The following is a 25,270-nucleotide window of genomic DNA, read 5'->3' as shown; positions in this document are numbered from 1 at the left end:
CAACCCAATTTTGTGACCGTGTTGTCGTGTGTCCACGCAAGGTACTAGCCCGACAGACACCATGTGTGTTGAGCCCGCACAACACTGAAATGTTGTGATTGGCAAGGCTTCTGACGCTATCTCCTGTCGCATCAAACATGCCCCGAAGAAAGTCTTGTCAAAGCGCATAGTCGTAATCGAAGTCCAGAACCAGAATGCATATACCCGAAGCTGACGCACACTTGTCACCACGTTGCCATATCTGCGCCAATGGGGCGCTCGCCTCGGCACGCGGACTGAAGCCACCCTCAGTCAGCGATGCGCTCCTCAGGAAGCGCTACAGGGTGTGTACGCCGGTGGGGAAGACGGCGTTGGAGGCGACGCCGCACATGTTGACTCCGCGCTTCATCTTCATGAAGCCGGCTTCGCCCCACATGGTGCCCCAGCTGTTGGCCAGCAGCCAGAACTGGTTGCCGCCCTCAGCACCATAGCCCGCCGCCAGCATGACGTGGTCGTACTGCGTCTGCGAGCAGTGCCTCTCACTGTAAATGCCGCCGGCGTAGAGCTGGAAGGAGATGTGTCCGGCGTCGAGCGTGACGGGCACAGGGTTCTGCAGCACGCCGTCCAGCAGCGCCGTTGCGTCGCCGGCCGGCACGGTGTGCACGTGGTCCGCGGTGGCCGCCATCGGCAGGTCGGCCGGGCACGGCCGGCTGGCGGGGTAGTCGGCCTCCGATGCCATGCCGTATCGGTGCACGCGGTCCAGCGCCACCGCCGTGGGGGTGAACGAATGGAAGGCGACGCAGTCGGTCAGGTTGTGTTGGCTCAGCGCCAGCGCCGCTTCCCCGGCGATGATCAGCCCGCTCTCCACGGCCGTCGTCACGTGGATCGCCCAGGCCGCTCCCATCGCACCCTGGTCCTTGATGGGGATGGGCACACCCTGGTCCCGCCAGTCGAAGTGGTCCGGTTGGGTTCGGTTCGTTCGGGCATAGTGCGGTCCGGCGTGGTCGGAGACCGCGGGTGTCGACCGCGCCTCTGTCAACAACAGCAGACGAAACTCGGAATTGGTAAGGTCAGCGAACTGGTTTACTCCCAGCCGGTAAGTGCTGCGACCGGCGTCATGTTCGGCGTTGTGCCTCTCGATGATGTCCAAGTTGTAGAGGAACACCTGGCGCCGAAAGCTCTCCTGTTCCGGCGTGTAAGCCCGCTGATGCTGGCGCTTGAAGGACTCCCACGCGTCCAGCGACGCGGAGCGAAGCGGCAGAAATGGCGCAGCAAGCGCCAGCGTGAGCAGGAATCTCCTGCAACACCGCATGCACGGTGTTTGTTTCGCAGGTTTTCAGATAACGTTTAAACGCGTAGAGGGCTGCAGGTATTCGAGGGCACTGTCCAGGTTACGATTTTAATACTCTCAGACATGGTTTCGGACTGTACACAAAAGCCTTTTTGCCTCTCGATAACCGCTGCGTGTCCACGCCAGGGGTGAGCTTCCTATTCAATTGAGAGCTTCAGCCAGGGGCGGAGTTTCACAAAATAAGTATGGGAGGGGGCTGAACAGCGCTGATTAACGTACCACACACCCAAAACATGCCAACAAACGGGGGTTCTCTCCGGATGTGGCTTCATTTCTCCTCGCAGTTGGAGGGGGGGGGGGGGGGGGCTGAAAGTATTTTCAAGATCGGTTTTGTCATGCTTCACAGCTCAGTCCCCACCTCAGCTTACAAAATGACACTCCTGGTCCAACCGCTCTCGGCTGAAGATGGCGTTTTTGTACTCGTGCCCGGTTTCGGGAATGTTGAGTTTGACCTCTCTCTCGTTTATTATTGGCGGTGCACCAGCGCACATTTTAACATGATTGGTCGGACAGTTTGAAGTCTGTAACTGAATTGTGGCAGGTGCATTCACCTACATCGCACAAATAGTTTAACGCATTCATCTGCTGTGGTTGCTAGGATCTGGCATACAACCTTAAAGGGAGTGTTCCACATTTGTATGGGGTTTTGAAGTGAAAAAGTCATCTTGAAGATCGTTCGGTGCAGCTCACAATCCTGACCTCCTTAAGACCTAAATCCTTCCAGTCTCTGAACTAAAGGCCCGCGAAGATGTGCGAACTTTTTCGGGGAGACTATTTCAAGGTCACATAGACATCCATGACATTATAATGACGTCATTGAAATCCTGCCACTCCATTGGCCATGCGACGATCAAGGTCCAAGAACTATAATTGTCGAGTCTTTCATACCTGGCGTTCGTGAGCACGATGTCCAGATATTAGGTCGTCAATTGGTTCTCAATCAATGTTGTTCATGGCACCATGACGCAATAAAAAAGGACGTGTCAAGGAGCATCTTTGCCTAAAAACGGGAAAATTGTGTTGTCTTGAACAGTCTTTTCCACTTAAAAGTACATCAATAGTTATAAGTGAGCTTATTTCATCACATCTGATGCCAGCTTCAATATCTTCAACTGTGGAACTTTCCTTTTAAAGGATCCCAAAATGCGCGGGTGCGTGGTTTGCGCAAAGTAGCGCGTGACGGTTTGCAAACAGCAACACACACACACTTGCATACCCTAGTCTACGCGAGGGGCTGTTCTTTTTCCTCTCTGATCGTCTCATACCGTCGTGGCGTTGGGTTGTCGTTAAGTCCTGGACCCGGTTTTGACCAGTGTCTTAATCTTTTTCTCAGCTTCAGAGTTTTGGTATGCCATGTTAGTCGGGTAATATTTAAGTTGTATGTCCATTTGCAGTCCACGCGTCCTAATCCCCCTTCCCCGCCCAACCCGTCCGGTGAGGTTGAAAAGTCGTAGTTATACTGCAATGTTCCAATAAACGTGTGCCCAATCGAACATTTAACATCCAGGTACCGGAGGGTTATACAGCATAACATTTTAAAAAATGCGCCTTATGTTGCTGGAGACTGCATGAGCCTACGATCAGTAGTTACAAAGATCGCTGCTCTTAAAAAGCACCACGGCTGGGCCAGAGCGCGCCGTACGTTATTTTACAGCACGCATTTTACGGACGCATGTTCTTTTATAGCGCGCAAGAAATTGCAGGTGCCTGTGGAACACCATACTCGGCTTTCAGTGACAATTTTCTTAACTGCCCCTTCCCTATCATTGCGAAATCCTTCGCACACTCGTGGGTTTGTTCTTCAGCCCTGCAACGCTGTCAAATGGGCTAACAGATTGTACTTACGGTCCCATAATTCACGTTCTTCTGCCACGCTTTCGGAACACAATGTAGGCTGGAGCACGGCTGCCTTCACGAGGCAAACGAGATAACAATGCCTTGAGAATTGTCCAGATGGCTTTTAAGCACAAGGGCATTCGCAGGATGGATGGTTATGGGAGCCAAAATATTATCGTCTGACATTCACTTGATCTCCACCTCACGTGCATTCTAGGTGAGAACATTCAATCACAACCGGAAAGAACACATGGCACATGTGTGCCTCTTTTGCACGCCATTGCCAGACGTTCGAGCCATCGAACTACCCGGTGCCTCCGCGTTCCCACCACATATCTGTGCGAGGCCGAGGCCAGATGCATTCAGACTGACTGTCACCTGGGCAGCTCTCAACGTTGCGATGTGTGCTGGTGGCCGGGCGCGGCTGAAGTCCGACGCGCGGAGACTGACGTGCCACCGGTATACTTACATGACATCGGTCCTAGAATGATCAGAACTGATCGTTTTAAAATGATCAAAATGATCAGAACTGATCATCATTTTGAAACGGAAACCATAACCACATTGTTTGCTTTCTAGCAGTCCCGCGGCGGCAAGTGCACGGCGCATAAAAACCTGCTACGAGCTGACACGTCTCACTTGTGATACAGTTACTCATGGGACCACCACCGACTGCTGAAGCAAGGGTCTCTTTACTCCGCACGACGTAGCCGAAGCCCTGACCGCTCGCAAACGCTCCTGTTACCTGCTCGGATCCCACCGAAGTCCTGACCGCTCGCAAACGCTCCTGCTACCTGCTCAGATCTTACCGAAGCCCTGACCGCTCGCAAACGCTCCTGTTACCTGCTCAGATCCCACCGAAGCCCTGACCGCTCGCAAACGCTCATGTTACCTGCTCAGATCCCACCGAAGCCCTGACCGCTCGCAAACGCTCATGTTACCTGCTCAGATCCCACCGAAGCCCTGACCGCTCGCAAACGCTCATGTTACCTGCTCAGATCCCACCGAAGCCCTGACCGCTCGCAAACGCTCATGTTACCTGCTCAGATCCCACACAACTGGCCCCCGAAATGTGCATTCGCAGTGACCCGAAAGACAAGAAATATTAGCCTTCGACGTCATTTACGACGTCATACCCAAAAGATCATGATGGCCTAGTAGTTAGCACATCGGACTCCTACGTGCCGGGGGGTCGAAACCCGGTTACGTTATGACCCACGTGCGCTAATATGGCAAACAGAGTCGCTAGGACTCCATAACAAGGAGCGTGACGACTCGCGTCACGTTCCTTTTTTATAAAAAACAGATTCTGCGTGACGTCACATAGGATGTTTGTCGGACGCACAGAGTTTTTCACTGTGACTTGACCGAAGTTAAACAGAACTGGCTTAATAACCTCGTTTAGAAACAGGTCAACATCTACGACTGACGAGTGACGACTAATGAACAAGTGGTGTTTCATACGTCACAAGCGGAATTATTTGCAGTTTACACCCGAAATGGAATTGGTTCTGGGCGCCTGGCTATTGCGACCGTCAGTCTGTGACGCTCCGTGGACCAAAAAGGCAAATTTTCGCCTTTACGTGCGATACTGGGCAGTGAGAGACATGGTGGAGACGGCAGTAAACTGAGTCAGTGGCTTGATGTTCATTAGCGACATTCCTAGGGTCACAGGTATCGCCTGCAGTCAGGATGAGGAGCGGGGGGGGGGACTTTGTGGAGGTCAGATCTGGCAATTCCATGTCGCGTCACTATGAAGTTTTTCGACCCGAACGTATTTACATGTTGAAGGCGTCTGGTAACGGGTTTTACAACGGCACATCTAAAATTCTTCAAGGCCGTTTTAATACAAACTGAGTATCACGTGTGTTCCAGGTTCGGGGTTAAAGTGGAAGCGGTTTATCACATATTTCCACACCAGACCGTATCATTACACCATGTCGTGCGTCCCATACGGACGACGTTCGGTGAACGGGACCGACTGCTTTCTAAATCTTCCGTCCATTCCGTTGACTGAATAGTTCATCTTAGACCGGAGCATTTATATAATTGTAAACTTCCTGGCTATGTTAAATTATTTGTCAAAACATTGGTGGTGTGACTTCTGAAATATCTTAGCGGGAGTTACTGCCCCAGTTTGTGTCACTTTTCAGGATGTCTTTTACGACAGCACAGTCAACGAGTGTACTAGTGTACTCTGCGATTTTGCGATATATCTTGCGCCTGTTTGTTTTTAATGGATGGTATAACGTTTTAGCCATATAATGATAATACGCATCGATTATAATCGGCGATATCATCGGCAACGCCTGGCATAGATGTAACACATCTATATCTCCTTTCTTTTCGTTATTCAACGAGGAATACGGCTAAAAATACTGTCTTATCTAAGACCAATAGATAAGTTACATCAGTGTCACAAGACCGGAATCCATCTCCATTCATCATAGCGCTTTCCACGCTAGCGTTGATTTGACTGGTGCATAAGATGGTCTCGCCACATTCCTCAGACATCTGAATCCTAAGTGCACAGAAATTAGGATACGCAGGTGGCAAATCCTCATCGTTTGCTGTCAGCCATATCAAAATAGCCCGTAAACGCTTGTGTGGGATCCCCTTTGTTTCGAAATAATCACCGATAAGCCATTTTACATTGTGCATTTGACCCATGAGACCAAAACACGAAGTACAGCGAGCGTGAAACGACGAACAGATTCATGACGATAAAACAAACTTGTCTGCGTAGAGAACGTTTCGGCCATTACGAAAGATTAACGAAAACTCTTGTGTATCGCTCCTGTTTATCCTGATTTTCAAACACTTCAGATTTGTTTCCAAGTAAAGCTCCTGTCAACAGATGTTTGCGTGAAAAGGGCTAGTACAAAGCTGCCACACTCGGGACCCTTTCAGGCGGAACCAGCACTGGCAATTATTTCTGTAAAGAGATGGACAATCGGTCATCTTATGTTTTTCCCGAACTCCCACAGTTACGGTACTTTTAATCCACTCACTCAAAATGAGCTACCATTCTCCGTCCGTTATCAATGGGATACCTCAGCTGATCGCTGACACAGCAGGTATGTGATGCGGTGTGATGTCTCCAGGCACGGTATGCGATGCCGTGTGACGTCGCCGGGCACGGTATGCGATACTGGATGACGTCACCAGGTGTGGTATGTGATGCCGAGTGACGTGACTAGGCACGGTATGAGACGTCGCCTGGCACGGTATGTAATGCTGGGTGACGTCACCATGCACGGTATGTGCTGTCGGGTGACGTCACCAGGCACGGCATACACTGCCGGGTGACGTCACCAGGCACGGCATGCAATTCCTGGTGACGTCACCAGGCACAGTATGCCATGCTGGGTACCGTCTCCAAACACCTGACGTCCGCCGCATTATTCCAGAGCACGTGACTTACAACAGGATTCTACTCGTGCATTAGCCAAATGACACTCTCCCAGCCAGTTTTACTAGCCCACCCCAGTCACACTCTCTAAGCCATGGTATACCCCCCCCCCCCCTCCCCCTCCCATCTCCAGCTGCAGTGCATTATTCCACCCCTCCAGCCACGGGACATCACACACACCCTCCCAGCCACAGTACACCATTCCACTCTTCCAGTTATAGCACAACATATCAGGCCTATCAGTGACAGTGCAGCATCCCGCTCCTTCGGCCACAGTAACCTTCCCCAGTCGTAGTGCAGCATCCTACGCTCTGAATCACATAACCACCTCAGTAATCACCTCATTCAATCAGCGATGACCCACGCCGCTGACATGGGTAGGCCCGGCCAGCGGAGGTACACCAATGCCGCTGGACTGCCTCGCTCCGCCGCCGCGCCCCTCGGCCTGGGACGGTCCCAGTCGTACCCCACCGTGTCGCTGACCCGCCCCGCGCCGCCGCCGCGCCCCTCGGCCTGAGACGGCCCCAGTCGCGTCCCGCTGTGCCGCTGGCCTGCCCCGCGCCGCCGCCGCGCCCCTCGGCCTGAGACGGCCCCAGTCGCGTCCCGCTGTGCCGCTGGCCTGCCCCGCGCCGCCGCCGCGCCCCTCCGCCTGGAACAGCCCCAGTCGCGTCCCGCTGTGCCGCTGGCCTGCCTCGCGCCGCCGCCGCGCCCCCCGGCCTGAGACAGCCCCAGTCGCGTCCCGCTGTGCCGCTGGCCTGCCTCGCGCCGCCGCCGCGCCGCTCCGCCTGGAAAAGCCCCAGTCGCGTCCCGCTGTGCCGCTGATTTGTCCCGCGCCGCCGCCGCGCCCCTCCGCCTGGGACGGCCCCAGTCGCGTCCCGCTGTCACAGCCGGTGACCGAGCGGCGCCCGACGGCGGCGCGCGCGCCTGCCACGCTCCCTCGCCACCGGACCGCGTGTTTTGTCCGCACCGACGGCCGGCTGGCGCGTGGCCAACGTCGACGCCGACGAGCGACGACTGAGAAGCCGACCGGGGCTGAGGCGCCGCGCCACGATGGGAAACAGCTCACTTTCGTCGGATGGGTACTTGCACCTCCGGTTCCGTCGACTGCGACGCTTTTCTCTTGTGTCGACCTCTTACACGGTAAATGGTCAGGTAAATATACAATGAAAGCATTTTTTTTGGGGGGGGGGCAGGGCCTGCCAGAGCGGTATTCTGGATTTTGTGTATTCTAGGCACGCCGTCGTGCTATTATTTGAAACGTTTCTCACAATCGGGACTTTTGGTTCCTCCAATAGATCTTTACGGAGCTATAAAGCTGTTTCAACAATGTTGTGCCAGATGCTTCTCTTTATGCTGGCTTTGCATCGCTCGGTGCCTTGTTTGCGGGGCTGCTCTGCTGCAGATGTCTGGCTGCTCGTTGCTCCGAAATATGTCAGGCCGCCCATTCCTCCGAAATATTATCTAGGGTGCTGCTGAAAGACGAACCAGTGAAGCTACATGAAATTATTCCAACAGCAGATTTTCGGCAATGTAGAAATCAGAGCCTCCTCATCCAGCGCATCCTGGGCACCTACAGATATGTAACAAAGTGAGGTCTCTGACAACATTTTCATTGTGACATATCTGCAGCTTTAGTTAAAAGGTCTCTTCGCAAAGGGGCGTAGGATCTATGCCTCAGTTCCACGAGTGCTGCTGTGTGTAGCCGCTGTTTAGTAACATGCCATACCATTTTAAGGATAGGGCTGAAGGCATGCATTTGTGAGCTGGAATGCCGTCACATCGGTCACATTGGATGCCTGTTTACCAGCGCGTGAGCCCGTTTAAGAGCTGTGAGAGTGACATGGCGATTTTAGAATTACACCCGTGAAGTAGCCTCGCTGAGCCTGTACCAATGTTGTCGCATTCTTTGTTTCCATAGGATTAGAAGCTGTAATGACAATGGACGGGCACATACCGTGCCTGTCAATTTTGCTTTGCTGCACGATTATGTGCGACGCATTAGTGCGACATGCTTTTTCCGAACCAAGCCATGTCTATCATGGAAAGCTGGCTCATTGTTACTAACAAGGTTTAGCCCTGCCAAAAATTCAGCTTTAAGCTTCTGCGTGGAAAGTTGCGGCATGCCCCAAATTGCAATCACTCTGCAAAGTTTGGTCGTAGCATGGAGCAAAACAGTAGACAAGCTTTGGGTAGTGGTTATTCGCCACGTTGATATCCTCAGCGTTTGGATCAGTCGCAGCGCGCGGAAGTGGCAATAGTTCAGTTATTCAGGGTTAATGGGGGTTGGCAAGCTGCCTTCTGGAACTTATGCTTTCTCCTCAGTTCAGCAAAGTTAGGAGATTTTCTGAATAAGTGTAATCGCTTTAAATGACGATCTATTCAGCTGGTGAACGCGTGATGTCGGTGCTCCGCCATCTTCGGGCTTGACGTTGGTGAAGATACATGGCGGCCACCTGTCAGTTCGGTGATTCAATGGCTGTGCATTGTGTGCCCTTAACGGATCCTGTTGTGACACAGGCTCGTGGTCGGTGCGGTGGAAGATAGCATGAAACCATATTGCCAGGTGAGAAACCTTGGAATAGTGAGCGTGCTGAGTCGCAAGTTCAAGAAAATATCTGCCATCTGCAGGTGAAAGACGCGAAACTGAAGACCTGCCATCTGCCATGTTGCTGTCAAGGCTCCAGATCTGCCCCAGGAGCAATGAAGAGTACGTCATCAAATTTGAAGGACAATATTAGTAACAGCCTTAAACACTTCTCCATCCGCACTACATAGTTAGGTCCCTACATCTCAAAACACCGCTGATGCGCTGTTGCTCATAGATGTCCAACGTTGAGCACCCGGAAGAGCCATGAGCTGCGTCTCCGCTCCGGTGGCCCGCGAGAGGCCCGGGTCCAGGGATCTAGAGGACCGCTCGCCAGACACTGCAGACCCGGGGTCAGCGCCGCCCTCTGTTACCCGCGACGGTCGCTGCTGACCGAGATGGTCCGATACCGCACGGCCGTCACGAGCAGGGCGAGCGGAGATCGGCCGCGCTCGGGGCGACTCAGCCACATACCAAGTGGCCAGGGTGGGCAGAGCGATCGTGCCAAGGTCCTCGGACTCTGAGGAGAGACGGCCAAGTGACTGCGGACAGAGGTGGACTCACGGGAATGGCGGGGCAGACGAGACACGACTGGATAGGAAACCATTCCGTCGGGTTATTTTAGTCAGTGTATCTGCCTGACTTACCGTAATTCTGACGCAAGAACATGCTAGGTTAGAACTTGTTTGTAAAACTATGTAAGATTCCACATGCCTGGACGAATCAATCAGATAAGCCCGCCGATCCACACAGGTCGGAGGGCGTAGTAACCTAGGCCAGCCCGCCCGTCATTGGGAAAATGGCGGAGGGACGCACCCGGGGGGACGGAGGCAGCACCTGCGGACCGGCACTCGCGCCAGGACCGGGACACAGCGGAGGGCCGGCCGTCAGGCGTTCGCGTCCCGCCGGTGCTGGCATTCTCCGGCCGTTTTGAATAGGCCGCATAAATAAGGGCCGGCGCCGTGTAATCAAGGCTCGGCCGCCGATAAAACGCCGACGAATCATGCAATCTGAGAGGGCGGCGGGCGGCGGCGCCAGGACCGGCCGGTCGGCCGGCGGTGCCCGCTGGCTCGCCGGATCAATGCCGACATGCACGGCCCAGGAGCGGGGAGCACGGGAGCCGTGGACGAGTCGACTGCGCGCCGCAGGGGAGGCCGTCGTGCCGCAGCGGAGCTGTGAAAATGACAGCGGCGGCGGGCTGGCGGGGTGGGCGGCCGCACAGCGGCTCAGTCGAGCCCGGGCGGCGGCGGTGGGAGGGTGCTGTGATCGGCCGCTCCCTGTGGAGGCCGCCGCACCGGTACAGCACGAGACCGGGCTGCCAGCTGTCGGCTACTCCAACAATAGCCGGTGTGAGCGCGACGATCGGCAGCCATTCACAGCCGTCCCTCGACGATCGCTTTCAAGAGGTGAAGGATTACGGTCAGGCCTGGTGAGAGAATATCGGGGGTCGGTCCCAGGTGTGTCTGTGTGCTTGAGCGGTGTTTTCCGAGGTGCTGCAGCGAGCAGCTGTCGTGTGAGAGTGCGCGTGGTTCCCGTCGGGGAGGTGACTATTATTCCGGTGCTGTGAATTACACGTGAGCGCGACGGTGCGCTGAGGCGACCCCAGTCGGGGCGCTGGGCCCGGCGGTGTGCGCGTGTCCGGGGCCGGCTGGAGACCGCGTGCCTTGGATCTGTGACGCCCCCGGGCTACTGCAGCGCTCGATACCTCGGCCGGACGACGCCACCATCGAACATCGCCGGCGGATCGGACCATCGATTCCAACACAGGTGAGTATGACCATCGCACGGCGGCCCCGTGGCGCAGCGGTAAGATCGGCGGCCGCGGCCGGGTTCCCGATGCCACAAGACAGCATCGGACTGCAAGGATGCAGGGCTCCCCGGCGATCTCCGCGGTACGGCCGGCAGTGGTGGTAAGACCGCATCGTGGTGTTCACCGTGGCATGGATGACCGTGAAGGCACCATGTACGGATGCTTGCCACAGTATGGACCCCGGGGACAGTAGCAAAGCATTGTCCTAGATTTCGCAACACAGACGACAGCTGAGGACTGTTTCCTGATCTGGTCACAAGACAGATACCAGCTTCATCACTGTGTCCTGGTGTGTCCTGAAGTTCACCATAGTACTGACGTCAGTGACGGGATCGTGTCCGGGTGCTCGTCACTGTACGACACACGTGGCCATATCCTGACATTTACGACGGAACAGACTGCAGACCAACATAGCGGGCCGTGTCCTGTTATCACCACAAGAGGATCAGACTCCTCTACTCTATCCCGATCTTTCTCTCGCCCTCTCTCGACGGCAGACGGCCTCTCTCTCCTCGAGAGCGGTACTTTCTCGACGCATCTCTCTATCTGGCTCTCTTCTTCACAAGAGCTGATCTCTCTCTCTCTCTCTCTCTCGCTCTCTCGCGTCGTCTCTCTCTCACTCTCGCGAGTACTCTTCTCCTCACTCTCTACTCTCCTCTCCCTACTCTCGCTCTCTCCTCTCTCTCTCTACCTCGCTCTCTTCTCTATCTCTCTATCTTCTCTACTCTCTCTCTCTCTCTCTATCTAGGAGCTCTCTCTTCTCTCTCCTCTTTCTCTTCTCTCTCTCTCCTCTCTCTTTCTCTCTCTCTCTACTCTCTTCTCTCTCTCTCTCTCTCCTCTCTCCTCTTCTCTCTCTTCCTCTCTCTTCCTCTCTCCCTCTCTCTCTCTCTCTACTCTCTCTCGCTCTCTCTCTCTCTCTCTCCTATCTCTCTCTCTCTCTCTCTCTCTCTCTCCTCTCTCTTCTCTCCTCCTCTTCTCTCTCTCTCTCTATCTCTCTCTCTCTCTCTCTTCTCTCTCTCTCTCTCTCTCCTCTCTCTCTCTCTGCTCTCTCTCTCTCCTCTCTCTCTCTCTCTCTCTCTCTCTCTCTCTCTCTCTCTCTCTCTCTCTCTCTCTCTCTCTCTCTCTCTCTCTCTCTCTCTCTCTCTCTCTCTCTCTCTCTCTCTCTCTCTCTCTCTCTCTCTCTCTCTCTCTCTCTCTCTCTCTCTCTCTCTCTCTCTCTCTCTCTCTCTCTCTCTCTCTCTCTCTCTCTCTCTCTCTCTTCTCTCTCTCCTCTCTCTCTCTCTCTCTCTCTCTCTCTCTCTCTCTCTCTCTCTCTCTCTCTCTCTCTCTCTCTCTCTCTCTCTCTCTCTCTCTCTCTCTCTCTCTCTCTCTCTCTCTCTCTCTCTCTCTCTCTCTCTCTCTTCTTCTCTCTCTCTCTCTCTCTCTCTCTCTCTCTCTCTCTCTCTCTCCTCTCTCTCTCTCTCTCAAGGAAGATTTTCGTTCCGTATAACTTGCAATGCTTGTGTTTTCAGAAGCATACTTTTTAGGTGCAAAAATGTTAGTTTTAATATCAAAATGCGCTTTCACATAAGTACCTTTCATTGTCTTGAATGAGGCATGGGTCTGTTGCGAGAGGTGGCGCCACGGGTTTTGAGTTAGGGGCAGGAGTTTTTAGGGGTTTTCTGGACAAATGGGGCCTCATCACAGGGGGCCTCTTGTGCAGCGTCATATTCAATGGGAGCGGCATCGAGGGCTTGTGCACCCTTATGAAATTGTTACATGTAACATACACCAATGCATTAATATTGACGACAAATAGTAGAATGGGGGCCATTTAATCATCCAACAAAGGGTCTCACCAACCTAAAACAAGGTTTCTTGTTCCTCGCAAGGGCCTCCGATGCTCACAGGGGACCTCCTTTTCCTTATCCTAATAAAACCTCAGGACCAGTTACGTCTAATAACAGCACAAGGTAGCGCTCCTCCCGTACCGTGAATACATGATAAGGATACTAATTTAAATTATTTTTGAGTCCAAATGACACTGCCAACACTTAGTAACGGCACTGCCTTCTTCTCTGCTGTCGCGACCACCGTCGTCATGACAACCATCGTGCGCGTTTCTGTTGGTCCGAGTAACACAATGTTTGTGATTGGCCTAGCGGGCAAGGGCCTGTTACCGAGAAGAGCATTGGTTGAAGTTTGAAACCAGTGTGTCACACGGATTATGTGATACTCCCATTCCCAAAGCCAAAGTGCACCTCAAAAAGAGCGGCTGTGGTAACCGCCATCGGGGAGAAATCAAAGCCACGGGTTAACGTTTTGCTAAATTCGCGGCATGATGGCATTCATCTATGCATATCTTTTTGTCTAAACCGAGTATTTCAAGGTTTCGTAGCATTTACTACACATTAGGGTGTTGTGAACGTTACAGAGCACAAACGTTGGAAAAACGTTTGTGAATTATTCAGAACAATTGGAAAAACCTGGTAGTACTGATCAAATCGAAGGCGTCCGATTTTAGGTGCAAGGTACAAAAAAGGTAGGATACTCCCTTTAAGGTAACTGACTGCAACAGCACACCTTTTGCAAAGGAGTGCGCCCAATGTGGGGCATAAACTGCCATGATGTACATTGCGATCATGATGATGATGATGATGATGATCATGATTTCAACTGTCATGATCTACATTGCGTGGCTATCAGTAAAACGAGCTTGTGACTGAATGCAATCAGAGCTCTCAAATCGGTTATTAACGTACACAAGAGACGGCGTATTATGGGAAAACCATTAGCAGGTGTCTGTAGAGTCTGGAATAGCACAGCCGTTCTATAGCGACTGTTGCTGCCGGCCGGCCGAAGCGCCTAATGCTAATTCGATGCAAGAATTGACCTTCACCACCGTGACATGGGGCTAGTTATGACTCGTGTCCACCCCTCCGAAGCTGTCACACGGCCCTGATGGCGGCGGCAGCGCAGACTACAGCCGGACAGACAGGCTCCAGCTCGCGTCAGAGCTGCCGTGCCCGACGAGTCACGAACCGTTCCGAACGCTGACCAGTCTGACAGCGCAGACTACAGCCGGGCAGACAGGCTCCAGCTCGCGTCAGAGCTGCCGTGCCCGACGAGTCACGAACCGTTCTGAACGCTGACCAGTCAATGAACAATGAGCGTGAAAAGGACCCTTCTGGTATTTTGAAAATGACATACAACATCATACCCCGCGGCTCTGCTCATGATAATTGTAGCAGAGGCTTCTTTGTTCCAGTTTTCTCTTAGCTGCGTTCACACAACGCCGTTTTTGGTGTTGCCCACTGAGTGCGACCTCACGCCTTCCGTCATGGCTGGTCTGGTGCCTTTTTCAGGGCTCGTTTAGCTGACCCATGTACAAGTTTATCCACCAGAATGCGAACACTAGGGAAGAGAAATACACATAGAGCCAACTGCTCGCCCACAAAACAAAATCCGTAATCCTGCAGAGATCACGTTCACCTGTCGCCGCTTTACTTTAACCTCGATTGGGCTGCGGGACGCTGGAGTGACCATCGGTCGGACCCAGCCCGCCTGACCCACCCAGGTCCTGCCGGGACGCGCCGTTGCCGGTCTGCCCCTGCCGAGGCGTGCCGGTGCCGGTCGGGCGGCTGGCCGCGCCGCGCAAAACACGACACCGCTGCGGCGGCACGCGCCCTCCCTGTGACGTCACGACCGGCCGACGCAGCACAGGGTGGTCGCCGGTCGCGCCGGTTGAGCCGTGACACAGGGTAGCTGATGGCCGTCGGAGCCGGGGCCACGCAGAGCTCGCGCGGTCGGTGGCGCGACCGACCGAGCGCCGCGGCGCAGTGGGACTCGACAGCTCGCCCCAGGCACAGCTGTCCAGCTCGACAGCCCGCCCCAGGTACAGCCGGCCGGCTCGACAGCCCGCCCCAGGCGCAGCCGGCCGGCTCGACAGCTCGCCCCTGGCACAGCTGTCCAGCTCGACAGCCCGCCCCAGGCACAGCCGGCCGGCTCGACAGCCCGCCCCAGGCACAGCCGGCCGGCTCGACAGCCCGCCCCAGGCACAGCCGGCCGGCTCGACAGCTCGCCCCAGGCACAGCTGTTCAGCTCGACAGCCCGCCCCAGGCACAGCCGTCTTGTACGGCAAATGCCGTTGAACAGGAATAGTTTGCCCTGCGTTATCTTTTTATTAAGGGAGCGTTATTAAGGGAGTCTTTTTATTAAGGGGGCGTTACACTTTTGAGGCATAGGCCAATGGCATGCTTAACGGGCATGTCAGGACCAGTTGCGTGTAATAATAACGTTGGGTAGTACCGTGCAATACCGTTAAGGCGTAATAAAGGTATCAGTTTTAATTGTTTTGAGTCTAAGTTGCGCTGTCAACGCTTTGTGACGGCACTACGCTTCTTCCGTGCAGCCGCGACCCGCGTCATCAGCTGTCAAAGTGATGAGACCCGCGACCAGCGTTGTCCCACCACAACCAGGGATGGGGAACACAAAAGTCCTCCAGCCGCTGCCCTGACTGTACCACTGTTCCGTCGGACGCGCAGGGGAGCGACACTCCCTGGTTTCTAAGTTGAAAAACGAAAGAATTCCTTGTCGAAATTCTGTAGGTGTAAGTATACGTGGAATGAGACAATGAAACCCTTCCCTTCACCTAGCCTTGACCCAGCCCTGAGCCATAAAAGAGCCCTGATGTCTTTGCTGTTACTTCATTGCCGGTCGGGTGTAGACTTTTCTTCTATTCCAAATTTTCAGAATAAAGCCTTCCGATCGGTTGTCGTTAGAGCCCTCAACATCTTTCCTCAAGGAGCGGAACCAGAACAGAGTCAGTCAGGCCTGCTGGTGGGGTGTGGCGAGCCAAGCCACGCCCCGACGGGATGTGGCAAGACAAGCCACGTGACGGCGGGGTGTGGCGAGGCGAGCCAGGTCTCGACGGGATGTGGCGAGACAAGCCACGTAACGACGGGGTGTGGCGAGCCAAGCCAAGTACCGACGGGGTGTGGCGAGACGAGCCAGGTCTCGACGGGATGTGGTGAGACAAGCCACGTACTGACGGGCGTGAGACGAGCCACGTCCCGACGGGGTGTGGCGAGACGAGCCAAGCCACACACGGACGAGGTGTGGCGAGACGAGCCAAGCCACGCACCGACGGGGTATTGAGAGACAAACCAAGCCACGCACCGACGGGGTGTGACGAGCCAAGCCACGTACCGATGGAGTGCGGTGAGACGAGCCATGCCACGTACTGACGGGCGCGAGACGAGCCACGTCTCGACGGGGTGTGGCCAGACGAGTAGCCGACGCAGCCGCCCCGAGCCGACCAGGGCGCGTTGGCGGCTCCGGTGGCAGCGCACACTTGTGACAATGTATTGATCCGCCTTGGCACCGGATTTCTCACGGCGTTGAAGGGTCCTGATTAAAAAAGCAGCGCCGCGACAAGGACCAACCAACCGCTGGAGGAGTTAGAGATCACGGATCACGCTGCGAGTCTGGGTATAGTGGAGACCATTTTACCCAGGAATATAAATGTGTGAGATGGAGCAGGCCTGGTCTTATTGGATGCATGACCTTATTTTACGATGGGTGGGAACGTCCTGCAGGAAGACCTCAATTTTGCGACCTTCGCCGAAATTTGAATCGTGTTAAAACAGAAGCCGTGACTCACTAAGGAGAGCTACCAAGAACAGATACACAAAGATACAATTCCAGACCAAACTTTGTGATCGTTTTGTCGAAAACTTTTTACAAGAGTTTCTTGTTATGACGTTGCACAACCAGGCAAAATTATGACGCACATGATTCGTAAAACTCTGACTAGGCCTAGTGTAAGGCAGCTCAAAGGCATTCTGACAAGAACAATGACCAGAAGGCTAACAATGTGACACTAAACGATCGCTGGCGTAAAGACCTGCATTCCCACCAGTGTCAGCAGTGACTCCCACCAGTGACCAGGAGGTTCTGATGATCCCACCGCACCGGCTGGCGAAGCCCTTCAGTTCATCAGACCGGCTGTCGGGACCTGCAATCCCATCAGACCGACTGATGGGAATATACAGGGCCGTCAGACAGTCTGCCGAGCACCTGTAGCCCCGCCAGACGGGCTTCTGGCGCCCTACAGTCTCATTAGGCCGCTTTCTGGAGCCCTGCAGTGTTGGCGGACCGATCTCACAGTCCCTCCAGACCGGGTGGCAGATCTCCGCGGTGATACAGACCGGCTGGGGACCCTCGGACCCGCCGGACCGGCTGTGGGCCCGTCCGTAATCGCCGCCGGCCCGGCCGGCCCAGCGGGCTGCCTATCACGTATGCCGCTTCTGTTCTGTCGATCCGTCAGATGGAGGCCGGGCCGGGCACTCCCGCACAGACTTCAGACATGTTGGGCTCCCCTGGAGCTCACCAGCGGCCGGGCAACGATGTGAGCTGGTTGAATTGGATCGTTAAACATTAACACCGACGTCACCGTTAATGGGTCTGCCGTGACAGCACGTCACCGCCTCCTGAACCAGCCCATCGCCTCGCCATCGATCTCCTTTCATTGATCTCGAGCTTCAAGTACGCGCTCGATGCATGGTCACTAGACATGGCCTCTCCCTCCCTCTCTCTCTCTCTCCCTCTCTCTCTCTTCCTCTCTCTCTCTCCCTCTCTTTCTCTCTCTCCCGCTCTCTCTCTCCCCCCCTCTCTCTCTCCCTTTCTTCCTCCCTCTCTCTCGCTTTCTCTCTCCCTCTCTCTCTAAAGCTTTATCTTCCTCCCGGCCTCGCCGCCCTGAAAACCCGTACGGACAAGCAAACAAAACTTCGCACGTCCGCGCTTCAATGTAAACACACTGCCCATGATATATCAACGCCGCCCGGCCCTCCTGATTGAACTTGGGGATTACAGAACAGCCACACCCCACCAGATGACCCACGGGTCAGAGAAACGCTTCGCCCAGTTGACTGACCTCGTGGGAGAGGTAGGAGTGAGCGCCAGAGCAGCACTCAGCTCATCCAGCCGAAAGGCCGACGTTAGCGAACAGGGAACAGCGCGTTCCACGGCCCACAGTCTGGTGGCTTAACAGGCCAGAGAAAGATGGTCGTTGCCTCACTACCACCCTTTTCGTGTTTAGGAAGCCGTCATATTTTGATAGTGTATGGGGATGGCTTCTACTGAAAACACTCTAAGTGGCTCATTCCCTACGCGGAGTACCGGTGCGCGGGATACTCTGATCGTTAGCCTGCAAACACTACGGCAATGAAACTGCGCTCAGGCGGCAACTTAACCCGCCGGCAGGTCAGTTCGACATCACCAGATGTAAAACGATCTCACGCTCAGGCGGCAACTTAACCCGCCGGCAGGTCAGCTCGACACCACCAGATGTAAAGCGATCTCACGCGGGATGTTATTGTTAAATGGCATGACTTTGCACTCGTTTCAAATGTACATAAGGTACGCTGCGCCTGTGGTGCAATTATCGTCATTAGGGGACTACAGCCCCAGCATAAATGTCAATTTATGACATTCCACGTGCAGTCCTGACCAGCGCACTGACGAAGTGGAATGCCCCGCGCAGGATGCGTGTCGCGCCATTAAGCCGCTGGTGTCTGCAGTGCTGTGAGTAATACAGGACACTAATGGGATGGTGGTCGGCGTTCACCGGGAGCATTCCCAAGCCACTTCTCCTCTTGGAGTCATTCGTGAAGTCGAGGCATGCAGGATTCGTAGCGACAGCTCCGTAGAAGCCCCAACCACTCCTTGCTTTTTAGGTTTTTGGCGTCTAATATGGTTTGTCGTATAACTACCGATTGGTATTAGATGCACTTTGAATTTGGACCTCTGTTTTATCATTCCGAGCTGGATGGAGCTCACGGATCCCAGCGGAGTGGATGCGTCGCTCGTGGCTCGCAGTTTTCCAGTAGGGCCCTGTGGAGGTGCTGGTACTCTGCTGAATAACATCCCGTCGGAGTGGATGCGCCGCTCGTGGCTCGCAGTTTTCCAGTAGGGCCCTGTGGAGGTGCTGGTACTCTGCTGAATAGCATCCCGTCGGAGTGGATGCGTCGCTCGTGGCTCGCAGCTTTCCAGTGTAGCCTTGTGGAGGTGCTGGTACTCTGCTGAATAGCATCCCGTCGGAGTGGATGCGTCGCTCGTGGCTCGCAGCTTTCCAGTGTAGCCTTGTGGAGGTGCTGATTCTCTGCTGATTAATTAGCGGCGTGGGTGTGGGTTATGTAGCAGATAACCGGTAGAGTAGTGGTTTAGCTGCCCGTCTTGGAAAATAGGGCTACGGGGTTCAGTTCCCCGCAGTGCCCACCTTTCCTGCCAGGGTGAAGAGCAGACATCGCCATATAGTCTGAGGAGCTGAGTGCGTCGTAAACCCTAAACAACGGCAACGGTACCGTAACTAGCTAAAGGCGCGTTTTTCTTCAAGGGCGCACGTCTTCAACTACGTCAGCGGTGCCATCAAGTCATCAATGGGGACGTCTGGGCCAAACGGTCCTCAGTGCGGCACATGTCAGCTGCTGGTGGCGTGCGGTGTTGGTGCCGCTCAGGACCGGTGTCGGCGGCTGTGATCTCGCTGACGGGACGGCGGCTGGCGCGGTGGACCGCCGGGTGCCCGGGTCGGAATGCCCCATGTCCGCTCGGTCGACAGGTGTGTTCCGGGCCGGCCGCCGCCCGGGGCCAGCGGCTTCCGCTCCGCTGGCGATGCGGTTTTGCCGCGGTAATTCAGCGGCAAGTTATCATTAGTCAGACAAAGCAATTATCTCGCTGGCCGAGGAATTCGCCTCCTCCGGCTGCCATTCTTGGGCCGCTCGTGGGACTTCGACATCTCCATGTTTAATGCAGATTTCTGTCATGCAGACAAAGGAACTCAAAGTGTTATGGGACGTCCGTAATTCCATCTCTTGCCAAACGTTCTACCTTGAACTTTTCCGAAGCTGTTTGAATCGTGTTTTTCCCCAGGCCACTGAAAGCCGAAGGAACAAAGCTGCTGGCTCTGCTCTTATCAGCTTCACCTGGCATACTGGTCTGATGCATTGAGCTCTGATTGGCTGGATTGTCGGGTCCAGAAGGAGCCGCTGTTTTTACCCCTCACCCTCTGCCGCACCGCCACACTCCTTAGCCGGTGCCGCCGTCCATTCCCTGGAGCCTGGCTTACCTCCGTAGTATGCGCGTTTTTCCTGCTCTCATGAAGCAAATCAGTGGTCAGTGGAGAGGAGGCTCCAGGCATGTTGAGGGGGGCAGGATTGCAGTCATGCCTCAACGAATTGTTCGGATGGGTGTTTTATTAAAAGCAGGCAATCTGAGGGGATGTGGGCAAGGTACTCGCAGCTATATAATGTGTCCGATTCACCCATCACCTGTGGATTGTTCACCGATCGGTAGCGCATGCTGTATGCTGTGTGAGCTAAAGTTAGGCTAAACAGTCTGGGACTGACCACGTTCAAACCGACCCCGTGACTCGGCGCCAACTGGCTGGGCCATACAGGTCAAATCGTCATTGCCAACGAGCTCACGACATCACGATACCTTTCGCATTCTGTCTTCCCAGCAGCCTCAGGGCCACTGCGCGGCCCGGCACCGCGAGCTCATGCCATTGCCACCCCACCCCTACCCACTCCCGTCCCCACCCTCGCCAGCGCTCATTCCTTTCCCAACGCCATGGCGCGGCCTCAGGACCGGCCCCGGCATCGCGAGCTCATGGCATTGCCCCCCCCCCCCCCCCTCCTCTCCATCCCCACCCCCCCTCGTCAGCGCTCATTCCTTTCCCATCGCCATGGCGCGGCCTCAGTGCCGGTCGCGGCACCGCGAGCTCATGGCAGTGCCCCCCCCCCCCATCCCCCTCTCCATCCCTCTGTCCCCTCCCATGGCCATGACGCAGCCCCAGCGTCGGTCTCGGCATCGCGAGCTCATGGCAGTGCCCCCCCCCCCCCCCCCTCTCCATCCCTCTGTCCCCTCTCATGGCCATGACGCAGCCCCAGCGTCGACCTCGGCACCGCGTGGTCAGGGCATTATGATCCCTTCTGTCGTGTCCTCCTATCAGCCCCAGGGTCATCCCGCACCCCACCACCGCCCCCAGCATCGCAACAACGGCCACACCGCTGTGCGTCTACCAAAGGTGACAATGCACGGTGTGGCGAGGCGATGGTGCTGCCGGCAGCCGGGGCTAGAGTAATGCGCTTACGAAGATAACGCAGCTCTGGGGTGGCGAAAATCGAACAAGGGAAGTCATCCTGGCTTGTAAGGGGAAAACAACAATGCCAATGACGTGCTGCGGTGTGGTAGGTGTTGTGCAGCGTCGGATCAGTTCAGCTGATGCTGCGGTGTGGTAGGTGTTGTGCAGCGTCGGATCAGCTCAGCTGATGCTGCGGTGTGGTAGGTGTTGTGCAGCGTCGGATCAGCTCAGCTGATGCTGCGGTGTGGTAGGTGTTGTGCAGCGTCGGATCAGCTCAGCTGATGCCGCGGTGTGGTAGGTGTTGTGCAGCGTCGGATCAGCTCAGCTGATGCCGCGGTGTGGTAGATGTTGTGCAGCGTCGGATCAGCTCAGCTGATGCTGCGGTGTGGCAGGTGTTGTGCAGCGTCGGATCAGCTCAGCTGATGCCGCGGTGTGGTAGGTGTTGTGCAGCGTCGGATCAGCTCAGCTGATGCCGCGGTGTGGTAGGTGTTGTGCAGCGTCGGATCAGCTCAGCTGATGCTGCGGTGTGGCAGGGGCTGTGCAGCGTCGGATCAGCTCAGCTGATGCTGTGGTGTGGTAGGTGTTGTGCAGCGTCGGATCAGCTCAGCTGATGCTGTGGTGTGGTAGGTGTTGTGCAGCGTCGGATCAGCTCAGCTGATGCTGCGGTGTGGCAGGGGTTGTGCAGCGTCGGATCAGCTCAGCTGATGCTGTGGTGTGGTAGGTGTTGTGCAGCGTCGGATCAGCTCAGCTGATGCTGTGGTGTGGTAGGTGTTGTGCAGCGTCGGATCAGCTCAGCTGATGCTGCGGTGTGGTAGGTGTTGTGCAGCGTCGGATCAGCTCAGCTGATGCTGCGGTGTGGTAGGTGTTGTGCAGCGTCGGATCAGCTCAGCTGATGCTGCGGTGTGGTAGGTGTTGTGCAGCGTCGGATCAGCTCAGCTGATGCTGCGGTGTGGTAGGTGTTGTGCAGCGTCAGATCAGCTCAGCTGAATGCGAGCACATTGTTGTTTTGCTGCATGCATACGTGAGCATGAAATTTGCGGAAAATTTGCTTACTGAAAGTAGACTGATTCCGACGTGATCGAGCGTTCAGTGACCGAGCACTGTTCGAGAGTCGAGAACATTTCTTTGGAATTAATCAACCATCGGCTCCATGAATGGAGCCAGATAACGCACCACCCGCGCTGTGCCAAGCTTCCGCATTGCAAAGAACTAAACTGGCGCCCACTGCCCTTGCTTAAAGGGAATACCCCGCTTCTGAAGATTTTGAGGTAAGCACCCGGTATGGTAGAGAAACCTCAGTTGTAACTATTGGTACGGTGTTAAGTGCTCACGTAGCCAAACACAACTAATTCAACGATTGTATTTTCTTGGCCTTGAGCACAACGTGGCCACTAAAGAGGTGAAATTCGTGGTGCGTTTCATTGACGCCATGAATATCTGTATGACCCTCAAATAAGGCTGGAGAAAAAGTCCGCACAAGTTTGCGTATATCAGGCTTAAGAAACCAGGGGGCTTGACGTCTTGATAAAGTCCTGGCTGTGAATTATCTTGAATTATCTTTAAAATGGCGAGGTCAGCTCAAAACCCAACACGAATGTGCTCTCTCTCTCCCTCCCTCTCAACCTCCCTCTCTCTCCCTCTCTCTCTCTCTCTCTCTCTCTCTCTCTCTCTTCTCTCTCCCTCTCTCCCTCTCTCTCTCCCTCTCTCTCCCTCTCTCTCTCTCCCTCTCTCTCTCTCCTCTTTCCCTCTCTCTCTCTCTATCTTTCTCTCTTCCCTCTCTCTCTCCCTCTCTATCTCTCTCTCCCTCTCTCTCTCCCTCTCTCTCTCTCTCTCTCTCTCTCTCTCTCTCTCTCTCTCTCTCTCTCTCTCTCTCTCTCTCTCTCTCTCTCGCTCTCTCCTCTCGCTAGCCACCAGCTGCCACATCAGCTGGTGAACGGTGAGCAGGCACCCGAACCGAGCGTGCTCAGCTTCAACGCGCCCGCCGCTGCTGTATCGCGACTAATCGCTATCACACGCCACGCTCCCGAGTGAGCCCAGCCAACATCGATCACGTGAGCGATCCCTCCGGACGCGCCGGGCAGAAGCCGCCGGGAAAACACCGTCGAAGCGCGCCGGACCGCTCGGGCGGTGACGTCGGCGAGAAAACAAACGGCCCGCGCGCTCAGACGGTGCTGCAGCAAGCTAAGCTTGCTGCTGTATTGTACGTTTGAACTCTAACACGGCGGTCGAAACGAGATGATGGTCAGGAATGTGGAATGTGATCAGGCGCTGCTGTGAGCGCAGGAAGTCCTTCCGCTTGGCCCCGAGGAGCCCGCATTTAGGCGTCGTGCGCACCACGTACGCCAGACAACAGCGCTTAAGAGCGGGTGGCACGCACTCGGACATCCGGTGCCCAGGGATGCCGCCTGAGTGACGGCGTGGGGCGTCCTTCTCACGCGCCGGCGCGTACACCAGATGATCGGGTGTGGGGCGTCCTTCTCACACGCCGGCGCGTGCACCAGATGATCGGATTATCTGTGGTTGGCACAGATGATCTGATCATCTGTGTGTCGTGAGGTCGACAGTCGCGCGCCCAGTGTTACAGGGTGGCCGTTCGTGTCAGCGGTCAGGGACCAGGCCAGGAATCGCGTGGTCCATGCCGATGGTGCGCGCTGGGCACTTTGACGCCGTTCCACATCTCTGCCTGGGACATTCTGGCAAGATGGACCGGGGCTTGGAGTTTACATCCCTGAAACTTTCTTATGGAAACATTAACCTTGAGGCATTCCAGCCGTCCTGAATTGCTGTTAAACATGGTAGAGCAAGGTCCAGAGCCGGGAGCGGGGCCCCCGCCGTTGCCGCCAGGGCTGACGCCGGTTGGCACTTGCGATCCGGGCATCAAGTGCTGACGCATCGCGTGCTGGCCGGCTCGACAGCCTGCTGTCGGCACGTGCGTCGACAGAGCTCTGTCGTGGAGCAGGGGAGGAGGCGCCCAGTGCATCGGAGGCGAGGACAGGCAGCCGACACGCCCGATTACATAAGGTGCGGGCCTGCCTGGGATGTCCGGCGGGCGGCCTTGTCATCAGGCGCTGACAGACGCCTGTGGACGGCTGCAGCACGGTGACCTGCTGCACCTGACATGAAGATCAGCATGGAGCCTGACATGCAGAGTGAGATCTCCTGAGCGCCTCACGCGGCATGGTGTGAGACCTCCTGAGCGCCTCACCCGGCATGGTGTGAGACCTCCTGAGCGCCTCACCCGGCATGGTGTGAGACCTCCTGAGCGCCTCACCCGGCATGGTGTGAGACCTCCTGAGCGCCTCACCCGGCATGGTGTGAGACCTCCTGAGCGCCTCACCCGGCATGGTGTGAAACCTCCTGAGCGCGTCATCCCGCGTGGAATGAGACCCCAGGAACGCCTCACACGGCGTGGATTGAGTCTGAGTGACCCAGTGTGGGAGCCAAATACAATTGTTCTGTACAGGCACGGGAGCCGGGCCCAGGCCACTCGTGCTCCGTGTACGGATCCACACTCTTTTCCCTCCTTGTATAGAGCGATCCGCACTCAAGGAGGAGCACGGAACCGTAATGCCGCGCCAGTGTAGCTTAGTCACGAGAACCACTGTCATTGCTCATAGATCGCTAGGTGCACAGGCGACTACATTTTGTTGGTTTTTAGTTGCAGTTTGCGCTGGTATTTTATTTTGGTATGCGGTTAAGCCAGATGTCGGTCCCTTACCCCAGAGGATATTCAGCTCTTTTACCGAAGATGTGATTTTTCATGTTATTTCCCACAGAGGCTTATGCAGCCGTTCAGCTGTGCGCGTGTGTCTTCGGGGAGCGGGGAGAGATTACATTTGGGCTGGTTTTCAAACAACAATACCTCGGAGACTGAAAAACTCCCGTCTCCCGGTGTATTATACCGGACCAGACCAGACTAGCCTGGGTAAAAACAGCAATATATTCAAAAATGAAAAATGTGTCGTTCATAGCAGCAGTAGATTCCAACTGCCTAAAACAAACTTTAATGTCATGATTGTGTACCATCCATCGAGCACTGTGTACGACCATTACTAAGGAAGCGATCTAGCGATTGGAGAAGATGCAATATATATATATATATATATATATATATATATATATATATATATATATATAATTAAGGATGTAACTAGCGATCGGAGAAGATGGTGGGAAAA

General features: G+C 55.1%; 2 protein-coding genes across 2 annotated transcripts in view; one reads left to right on the top strand and one right to left on the bottom strand.

Annotated features, from left to right (window-relative positions):
- Positions 1-316: 316 nt before the first annotated feature.
- LOC119109767 (procathepsin L-like) lies at positions 317-24,436 on the bottom strand. Its single transcript, XM_037233519.1, has 2 exons — positions 24,282-24,436; positions 317-1,277 (listed from the first exon to the last, which is right to left on the bottom strand). The coding sequence occupies exons 1-2, from the start codon at positions 24,434-24,436 to the stop codon at positions 317-319; spliced, it is 1,116 nt and encodes a 371-aa protein (XP_037089414.1).
- LOC119110475 (uncharacterized) overlaps positions 10,784-25,270 on the top strand; it is a 30,897-nt gene continuing 16,410 nt past the window's right edge. The window contains exon 1 of the mRNA XM_037234312.1: positions 10,784-10,929. The gene's annotated coding sequence lies outside the window, so the exon portion shown is untranslated. The remainder of the gene's footprint in view (positions 10,930-25,270) is intronic.

This window comes from Pollicipes pollicipes, unplaced genomic scaffold (genome assembly GCF_011947565.3).
Source record: "Pollicipes pollicipes isolate AB1234 unplaced genomic scaffold, Ppol_2.1 Scaffold_7231;HRSCAF=8579_pilon_pilon_pilon, whole genome shotgun sequence".
Taxonomy (NCBI): domain Eukaryota; kingdom Metazoa; phylum Arthropoda; class Thecostraca; order Pollicipedomorpha; family Pollicipedidae; genus Pollicipes; species Pollicipes pollicipes.
This window is presented reverse-complemented; position numbering and strand designations above follow the sequence as displayed.

Coding starts and splice junctions, on each gene's coding strand:
- LOC119109767 (XM_037233519.1), bottom strand. CDS start 24,436: ATGCCGGGTGAGGCGCTCAGGAGGTCTCACACCATGCCGGGTGAGGCG. Junction 1,278..24,281: donor CCGGGTGAGGCGCTCAGGAG/GTCTCACACCAT, acceptor GCGGTGTTGCAG/GAGATTCCTGCTCACGCTGG.